The 10,461-nt window shown below is 34.5% G+C and overlaps 1 protein-coding gene across 1 annotated transcript; it reads left to right on the plus strand.

The window, feature by feature from the left end:
• Positions 1-563: 563 nt before the first annotated feature.
• LOC103588896 (ATP-binding cassette sub-family A member 9-like) lies at positions 564-9,628 on the plus strand. Its single transcript, XM_008570725.1, has 9 exons — positions 564-651; positions 1,042-1,143; positions 2,780-2,987; positions 5,113-5,277; positions 5,968-6,071; positions 7,221-7,447; positions 7,945-8,086; positions 8,395-8,580; positions 9,470-9,628. The coding sequence occupies exons 1-9, from the start codon at positions 631-633 to the stop codon at positions 9,626-9,628; spliced, it is 1,314 nt and encodes a 437-aa protein (XP_008568947.1). The 5' UTR covers positions 564-630.
• Positions 9,629-10,461: the final 833 nt, after the last annotated feature.

Here is a 10,461-nt window from a genome sequence, read left to right on the forward strand (position 1 = left end):
TTTGTTGCTATTGGGATTTTTGTTTGTTTTTCTGACGGTTGTCTTGGGACTTTTTAGATTTCAATTATAGGAGGTCGATAAAAGGTTGAGTTAATCATACTCATGAGTTTGTGGCACACAAAATGATTGGTTCAAACAAAGCCCTTATCTTGTTTTGGTTATTTAATTTCATTAATTTCCAACTCCCATTTCATATCCAACCTTTATTTCTATTTCCCATTGTCAAAGGTAAGCTTTTTATTATATTTGATGGTAATCCTTTAGTTCCTATATATTTTTGAAAAAATGTGCATTGCATGTAAATTAATATAAATGATATTATGATGAAACTCTCAACCATTTCTTTTTCTTTCTTTCTTTCTTTTTGAATTTGCACTATGTTTTTAAGATCTCTTCACATTGACGAATAGACACCAGTCCATTGCTCCTGATTCCTGCAAAGTACTCTTTGAATTGTATACATCAAAATTTGTTTTACAATCCCATGCCACAATAATCTACATTAGGAAGAGCATACTTGTACAGGTCCCTTCATGAACCCATGTGAGAATTTCCTACCCAGAAGAAATTACATACCCAGAAGAAAAAGTAATTGATGGTAGGATATAGCTAAATAGTAATGAATTATTCATGAGTCACCAAAACAACTGGGTAAGTCTATATCCCCACCAGTAGTGCATGAAGTTCCTCCCTTTCAATTAGACAACTTAACAATGCCAATTGTTGTGGGGACAACCATACTTGACACTTTTAAACCCTCTGATTTTTGCCAGACCAGTGAGAAGATAAATGATATCTCATAATTGCTTTAACTTGTATCTTTCCGTTCTGAGTTTGAGCATCTCTTTATATCTATCTATCTACCTGTCCCTCTCTACATATATATATATACTTAGTCTTTTGTCTTCCTTCTTCTCTAGGAATGCCATTTAATACAGCTGTTATAATGTGTTTTTTTATGTTTGTTTGATTGCACAATGTTTTCTATTTCAGATCTTCACATTTACTTCCTTTATTTGTTCTTTTTTAAAAAATAAACAGGTCAAAATGAGCAAGAGACACATAAGCATGGGTCAGCAAACATGGGCTCTTCTCTGCAAGAACTGCCTTAAAAAATGGAGGATGAAAAGACAGACTTTCTTGGTATGGTTCAGAGTCTATGTGTTCTCACGTTTAGAAGAGAAAAAAGTATTTTCTTACACAGTCCAAATACTTTAATTTTATTATTTGATGTTTCATACATATTCTAATTAGCAGACAATTTTTCTTTCAAATTCTGAGCTTTGCTACTTTTTACAAATAGAATTTATTTTTCCACTCAATTTTAAAATATATCATTATTATATGCCTTATTGGAGGCATTTTTAAAAGAATTCATATTCAGAAACTTCCAGAAAAATAAAGCCACATTCTTTTATGGCAGAGATAACAAGCCCTAACATGTGAACTCATAGGAATCTCATGAAAGGCACAGGTACAGAACGTCAGGGTGAAAATCAAAGAAAGAGGCAGAGTTTAATCCAGAACTAATTCAGAAAGTAATCTAAAATTTAAAAACAACCAAAAGACAAATTGTAGCACTTCTACACAATTGCACCATAGACACAGACAATCTCAATTTGAAAGAAATTATGGGCATATAAACAAACAAGAAAAGAAAGTGGCATTTTGAACTATTACTTCTATTAAAATAGGACTTATTTTCTTTCGATCATAAGAATGATTAGATGTGTACTTTGTTTAGAAAATGTAGTAAATTCAGAAAAATATAGTAAGTTAAAATCACTCATAAAATACCTGTAGTTCAAGAGCTGTGTGTTAACATCTGATCCTATGAACACTGTGTGTGTGTATGTGTGTGTGCATATGTGTCTGTATTTTCATTCAACAAATATGCATTGAATGCTTGGATTGGCAGTGAACAAAGTATACAAAAATCTTTCCATGGAGCAAGGATTATATAAATATGAATATTAAATTCGAGATCCTACTCTACATAGATGTTTTACTTCTAACCTTTTAACTCTGTTTTATATAAACATCATATTTTGTTTATGTATACATGTAAATATAGGTATGGATATAGATCAACACACATAGCTACAAGATTTTTATATGATGAATCTGATATATACAGGACCTCTTTTAAAGGTTTTTATTTAGAATTATGACTAGATAATAAAGTGAATTCTTATCACTGGGCTTCATATACATTCTACTGCATTTCCAATTCTGGAAAGTGGTCACAAATGACAGACTTTAAAAATTATTATTATTTTTGTTTTTTCATTTTTTAATTGCAAGCAAAGTGAAATGTATCGACATAAATTGTTATTATTTTTTATGAGCAATATTTTGGAGCTATCTTCTTCTACATCTAGGCAGCAGAAGATAAAATTACGACCTTGCTTGTGTTGATGGAAGCTGGTTATTTATTACATGCCACCTACCATCTTTATCATTGGCTCTCAGATTTCAACATGACTGTAAACCACTGGGTCCTTTATGAAGCAATCCAGCTTTTATCGTTTGCACTAAAGTATGATGGACTTAGATTTTTGATTGGAATTGACATTACAACTCTGTCTTGGTAAACAATGTGCATATTATAAAAAGTGCAGATCAAAGGACAAAAGAAAATTAAGACATTAAAAAACCAGAAGAGAACAAATGGAATGCAAGCTGCATAACAGAATTAAAAACTTTAAATTGTTTGTGGATGGTTAATTTGCAGTAGAACTCTATTGATTTGCTTCCTTTTTCACTCATTCCCATGTAGGAGTGGTTTTTCTCATTTCTACTAGTCCTGTTTACATACCTAATTTCCTCCAATTTACATCAAGTTATTGACTCTCCTCAAATGTCTGCAATGGAACTGGGACATGTAGATCATTTTAATGATTCTAATTATGCTATTGCATTTGCACCTGATTCCAAAACTACCCGAGAGATAATGCACAAAGTGGCTTCAGCCCCATTCATGAAAGGTATGTTCTCTGGCAGTTCATGGCAATTTCCTCTTTTGCAAAATACAGGAATTCATTCTGGGATTTCCTTGACAAATTGTATTTAATGTTCAAGTTTTTAGAATTTATTAACAACAGTATTAGTTATATTATTTCCAGTATCAAGGAGGTTTACTTACTCTGTTCACTAATGTCCTATTTAGGAAATTCTATGTTAAAAGCGTTATCCTCATTATAGTACATATCAAAATGAGACAGTCTAGGGTTATTTAAATGTATGTTCGTGAGAAGATTCTGGAAAGATTGTATAGTAGTAATAGCACTGTTTTTTAATCTCTTTGAATGCATAAAAATTGAGAGAGAAACTAGACAGCGATACCAAAAACCTATTAGGCAATATTTACAACAAAACTAAATGGCAAGGTGTATCCTAGTACCCCAAAACACAAGTGGGTAGGAAAGAAGCCCTAAAAGCCACAACATCAGCATGGCATCTCTCTCTGGACGTGGTAAGAGGGCACTGGAAAGCAATGGGGGTGTCTGATGGGTCTGAGGAGGCCCCCCCTAAGAGTTAACAAGTATCCACCAGAAAGAGAGATGGCCAATTTGAAAACAGCAACTGGAGCAATTTTCAGTAATTATATGGGTCGTATAATATTAGAACGCTATTCTGAGGCTGTTATATGTGTCAAGTGGTAAAAACCAAATAAGTAAATATGGAATATTCTCGCACTCACCCCCGTGTCTTTGAAACCCAGGAGTCTCAATATGCAAGTGAGGAGAGGCAGAGGTCTGAAACGGGAAATGTACAGGTCTTGTCATTCTGGATAGCTAGGAAGCCACCAAGAACTGATAGGTTATGTCGAAAGGAATCCGCAGCAAACTTGGCAAAAGTTGCATTTCAACAAGTGCAATGACTTGAAACTCAGAAAATGGCTATTTAAGTCCATGCTTTTATGATGACATCAAAAGAAAAAATGTAACTGTTTACCTTTAGAGGATGATAGTAAATGAGTTCTTATTTTGAAAATTTGTAAATAAAGGGGAAATACTAACATGTATCCTATATGAACTGTGATATTGCTCAATCAAATAGATGATGCAAAATTACTATTTTGTAAATGTTTTCTACTAATAAATGAAAAAGAAATGATAGAAACTCCCATGAATTCATGGATCTACATGCTGAGGATAAATAACTTGCTAATATTACAAAAGATGTCTCAAAAAGAGAGAGAATCAGATTAGGAGCCAGTGATAAGACAACACACCACCACCTACGGTCTGGTAAAAATGACTGGACATGAGTCGGGTTTGGCCTCTGGATCCAGGTGCCGAGTGGAAGGAAATACAGAGAACAAAGGAACATGAATTGCAGGAGGAGTCTACACTCAACAAAATCCAGACTGTGCAAAATTATATCGGTTAAATGGCCCGGGTTTGATTGGTGACAGTCAGCCACTTATATTACATATTTTAGAATAAACAGAGCTTTTTTTTTTTTTCCTTTTTGTCATTTTACTTACCGGCAACGGGATCGCAACCCTCGGTGTTGCGCCCGCACTGCGCTCAGCCAGTGAGCGGGAACCGGTCTCCACATGGGATCCGAACCCTCGGCAGGAGCACCGCCACACTCCCAAGTGGCGCACTCTCCAGCGCACCACTGGGCCGGCCCATAAACAGAGCTTTTTAAAAAAATACTTATAAATACAAATTTAACAATTGTATGCTCTGTTTGTAAATTTGGCCACATTGACACCGCTGTTACATGGAAATATATACTATAGTTATAGCACATATCTCAACTTGAGATGGATCTGTCTGTACATTAATCTAAATGGATGAATTGGTATTGCTATTATTTCAAATTCATTGTGCTTTGAATTATTGGTTAAATAGTTTATCTGGAAAGGCATAATATATTTGTGATAAAAGTGCTTGCCACATAACACTTCTGATTTTATTTAGAACTTTAGAAGTCCCCCTACCCTACCTCTAAATGTGAGTCTTTTATTTAGGCCCAGCACTACCTTTAGGAAAGAAATAACCTCAACATAAAATAACTTTGACATAATTGAAAATGGTGTGCTGTCTTTGGGCCACGTAGAAATCTTCTTACTTAACCGTGATCTTTTTCACATGGCAGGAAGAACAATTATAGGGTGGCCTGATGAAAAAAGCATGAATGAATTGGATTTAAATTATTCAATAGATTCAGTGAGAGTCATCTTTAATGACACCTTCTCATATCATTTGAAGTTTTCTTGGGGACATAGAATCCCCAAGATAAAAGAACACAGAGATCATTCAGGTAACTTCACTAAAAAAAACTTTTTTTTTTTTTTTTTTTTTGCTATTGTGTCATCTGCCACACGGGGGTATTGTGATAGCAAAACTGAAATGAACTACACATCCTTACCCAACAAATACTTTAAATTTCTAAACATAAAAGAAATCCTTATTATAGTAAACCTATATTCTTAAGTACGTGTTTTATTAAGAAATTATATTTGCTATTATTTCTTTTTTTAACATTTGTACATATTCGAGTGTTGCTTCAATACAATACATGTATGTACTGCACAATGATTCACTTAGGGGTGATAACAAAGTTTTGTACACATATATTTGCTGTTAATTCTATGTTATTCTTAAATAAAACTTCGAGAAAAGGCTGTTTCTCAATGATTCCCAAATATTCTTAAAAAGCTTAGTGCTTTCTTGGCACAAGCGACCAAAGAGCAAAGCTCAACAAAAACATTCTCAACTAATAAAGAGAATTATTAGATTGAATGGAAAAGCATTGAGATCTGGTCTTAAAAATATTAACAGAATAAGTCTAGTGTATTTTCCTTGACTGCTCTACAAACCTCAACTACGTCTATGGTACCCTGTACTATCATGGACTTTAAGTACATTTTGGAACATTTGAACTTTTGATTTTTCTATAACCAAGATTGTCTCAAACCACAATAATGGGCATATTCTTCTTTTCCTGAAGCTCATTGTCAAGCAATTAATGGAAAAATCACATGTAAAAGTTCAACGTTCTGGGAGAAAGGCTTTGTAGCTTTTCAAGCTGCCATTAATGCTGCAATCATAGAAGTGAGTATTAAGTTAAAGGAATCTGCATTATAAATTAAATTTTGATAGGTGATGATAGAATGGATGGTCCTTGTCTACATTTGTTTACTTCATTAATTAGGCACAATATACTGAACAACTTCTATATTCGAATCATTGTGCTAAGTACTGGGGATCAGAAAATAACTAAGAACACAGGCACTTTTCTCCAGGGATACTGGTAATGTGGGAGATAGAAATATGTATATATAGTCATGATAAGAGTTTAGGTTCTACCATGGAATTTTAAATGTTGTCTTAGGCAAACGATGAAGCAGGAGACATATTCTGATGAGAAATATCAGGAAAGACCTATTAGCTGGACAGTGCAAGGACCAGTCACCTTGGTGTTGTAACACCACACTCTGAGCTAACCAGCCAGCCCCTGTGTTATCTTTTAGTTCTATCTTCCTGTAAACTTTTTGAAGTTCCCTTGCATATACAGTTTACCCTTGAACAACACAAAAGTTAAAGGCTCTGATGTCCCCACCCAGTAGGAAATTCACATATAACTTTTGACTCCTCCAAATCTTAAGTACTAGTAGCTTACGGTTAACTGGAAACCTTACCAATAATATAAACAGTTTATTAATGCATATTCTGTATGTTAAATGCATTTCTACTGTATTTTTACAATACAATAAGCCAGAGAAAAGAAAATGTTATTTAAAAATCATAAGGAAGAGAAAATTGTCACAAATCTCCAAAAAGATTTCCAATATATAACTCGTAAAAAATCCACGTGTAGGGCCGGCCCGGTGGTGCACTGGAGAGTGCGCCGCTTGGGAGTGCGAGCGGCGCTCCCACCGAGGGTTCGGATCCCATGTGGAGACCGGTTCCGCTCACTGGCTGAGCGTGGTGCGGGCGCAACACCAAGGGTTGCGATCCCATTGCCGGTCCCCGGTACGGGTGCGACACCGAGGGTTGCGATCCTGTTACCGGTCAGTAAAAAAGACAAAAAGGAAAAAAAAAAATCCACGTGTAAGTATGCCCACGCAGTTCAAACACATGTTGTTCAGGAGTCAACTGTATATTTAAATGTGCAATGTACATGATACCTTATAATTCAGAGAAAAGGCATGAGGTTATAAGTAGATTAATAATAATTCGTTCATCAATACCTTTCTTTAGATTACAACGAATCATTCAGTGATGGAAAAGCTGATGTCAGTTACTGGTATAAATATGAAGATACTACCTTTTGTTGCTCAAGGAGGAGTTACAACTGATTTTTTCATTTTCTTCTGCATTATTTCTTTTTCTGCATTCATATACAATGTATCAGTCAATGTTACACAAGAAAGGCAATGCATTAAGCCATTGATGACAATGATGGGACTTCAGGAGTCAGCATTCTGGTAAATCACATGCTACAATCTATTGTGCAGCATCAACAGAGCAACTTAGTTGGATGGACTCCTTAGCCCTAAAAAATGCCATGTTTAGACTTGCTGCTTTCATAAAGTAGTGCTTTATAAGAGAATGGAGTAGATGGATCTATAGGTATGGTCACTGAAACCTTCTGTACTTGTTTGACTTAAAGACAGCCTGATCCTGTAGACATGTGCCAGTACTTGGAGCACTAACAATACAGATGGTGACTGTCATTCACTAGTTACAATGTCTGGGTGACCCCAAATGTACAAGAAGTTGAGGTTCCTGATGTTCAGTGACATACATGTCTCAGACACTTCTGCATAGACTACGCACTTCAGGACAGAGAGGTTTTCTGATTTGTTAGCCACTGTATTCTCTTTAGCCTTGATAAATGGTTCACGAATCATTTGCTGAACAAGTGCACAAACGAAGCGATGAAGTAACAGCATTCTGAACTGATGTTTTGTTTCTGTTCTAGGCTTTCCTGGGGTTTGATGTACGCTGGTTTCGTCCTTATTATGGCCACTTTGATGGCTCTTATTGTAAAATCTTCCCAAGTTGTCATCGTAGCTGGTTTTGTGATGGTCTTCACCCTGTTTCTCCTCTACGGTCTGTCTTTGGTGAGTTGGTGAATTTAAACCCAATCTCTCTCTCTCTCTCTCTCTCTCTCTCTCTCTCTCTCTCTCTCTCTCTCTCACTCTCTCTAACTCTCTTTCCCTCTCTGTCTCTCCCTCTTTCCCTCCCTCCCGCCAATCATTTGTCACTGACTCTGGTCTCATCTCATGTTCTGCTTGCAGCATTTGCATGAGGCAGCATCTAGGGGTGGAATATTAATGAAATATACTTTTATAATATGAAATTCCTTTTATTATGCTACTGATGGTTCTCAGAGAATTACATACCAGTTGAAGTTTTTCTCTCCTCTCAGATACCTCTAGCTTTCCTGATGAGTGTGTTGATAAGGAAACCTTTCCTCACTGGCTTGGTTGTCTTTCTTCTTACTGTCTTTTGGGGGAGCCTGGGATTTGCAGCACTGTACAGACATCTTCCTGCATTTTTGGAATGGACTTTATGTCTTCTTAGCCCCTTTGCCTTCACTGCTGGAATGGCCCAGGTAAGAGTTAAGATAACTATTTCATTGTTATAAAAAAAAAAAACCATTCTAAAGAGATTCTCTCCTAATAATTCACACAACAGGTTCTGAGCATTAAAATTCCATCCCACTTTTGCAAAGATAAACACTTAAGAGATAGGGGAGGTTTTTATTTTTCTCTCTCAGCACAATTAGTTTCTCTTAAGTTACTGAACACAGAAAGATACTCCACTGTTGTGGTGGTTCAGCTTCTACTCTAATTGGTTGTCCCAGTGAACATTTGTCTGATTTAATGCTTAGGAAACATGACCCTTAATGTTATCACGAGCATTTGAAAACTGGGAATTTGGAATAAATAAATGTTTATTTTTAATTAGCTATTTCTACATGAAACAATCTCCTCTCTGAAAAGTTAAATTCTAGTTATGACATCAAAACTCTAAAATGCTATATGAAAGAGTATGTTGCATGTAACCTCATTTTATCTTGCTATAGTTTAGTAACATATTAGTAATCTGTCTTCTGCTCAACTACTGAAGTACTTTCACCTCTCCATCTTTTTATTCAGAAATGGAATACCATGTCTAGAATGTCCTAAGCCTGATAAAGTCTTACATTAGGTCCAGCTCAAATATCACCTTCCTTGAGTTTTTACCTCCTTTTAGGACACCTACATGCTGCTTCTTGTGGGTCCCTTAGTACTTAGTACCCATGTCCACTAACCTCCCAAATTATTTTGTAGTTAGGTAAGTTCATTGCTACGTCTTCCAGTAGATCTGAGCTCTGTAAACACAGGAATTATGCCTCATTTATCTTTGCAACCCCAGTGTCTAGCAGAAATAAGACAATTATGATTCTTAATGCTATATTAAACCTTTTAAAATTCAACATATCTGCCTTTTTTTTCCAGCTTATACATTTGGACTATGACATAAATTCTAATGACCATTTAAATTCTTCAAACAACCCACACCTCATAATAGCTACTCTTTTCATGTTGGTTTTTGATGCTGTTCTCTATTTGGTATTGACATTATATCTCAACAAAATTTTACCCAGTAAGTATTAGCATAATTATAATTAAACACAATTTCATTAATTGCATTTCTTTACAATAATTTTCTATAATGTAGTAAATATAAATTATCAAGCATTTTTTCAAAATTTCTAAAATAAGCTTAATGATATTTTGCACATTGTTTATAGACTCTCTTTGTAAGACTTTGCTCTACTGTAACACTTCAGGGTGTTTCTTGATCTAAATGAGCAAAAACGAATCAATTCCAACAGTGCTTTATGTAATTAATTGATAATAATCAAGAAGAATTTATTCCAGCAATAGAATTTATCACATTAACAGATTAAGGAAAATCATGTCATTATCTTAATTCATACAAACTAAAATTTGATAATATTAAGTATTCATAAATGTTAATAAGAAAGTTCTTCTCAATCTAGAAATAGGAGAGAATATACTTAACCTGATCAAAAGGTATCAAAAATTTGAAATATATAAAAGCAGCAATGCCTAATGATTTAGAAATGAATGCAAAATACCTTAATAAAACAGGTAATAAAGAGATTATCATTTTAAAAGGTGGAGCAACAACAGAATAATAATAATATGTAGATTTTTATCATATGAGAAAAACTCTGTGAATGAAATAAACTTGGAAAATAAAAATTTAAAGACAATATAATTGCTCTATCAATTTATTAAATATAACCAACTTTTGGTAGTAATTGGAACAGGGTTAGGATAAATTTAAAGTTCATGTATATAAGAAGAAAACACCAGGATGTTCAGTTACTCTAAAATGAGGTTATTTTGCATTTCTGACACATCTTTATTTTTTTTTTTTTTTTTTTTTTTTTTTTTTTTTTTTTTTTTTTTTTTAAATA

This window comes from Galeopterus variegatus, unplaced genomic scaffold (genome assembly GCF_000696425.1).
Source record: "Galeopterus variegatus unplaced genomic scaffold, G_variegatus-3.0.2 Scaffold625, whole genome shotgun sequence".
NCBI classification, from domain to species: domain Eukaryota; kingdom Metazoa; phylum Chordata; class Mammalia; order Dermoptera; family Cynocephalidae; genus Galeopterus; species Galeopterus variegatus.

What these genes read in the sequence shown, in the direction of transcription:
- LOC103588896 (XM_008570725.1), top strand. Translation starts at nt 631, where the DNA reads ATGAGTCACCAAAACAACTGG. An exon ending in TGAGTCACCAAAACAACTGG is followed by an intron (nt 652 to 1,041) that starts GTAAGTCTATAT and finishes AAAAATAAACAG; the next exon opens with GTCAAAATGAGCAAGAGACA. An exon ending in TCCTCTACGGTCTGTCTTTG is followed by an intron (nt 8,087 to 8,394) that starts GTGAGTTGGTGA and finishes CTCTCCTCTCAG; the next exon opens with ATACCTCTAGCTTTCCTGAT.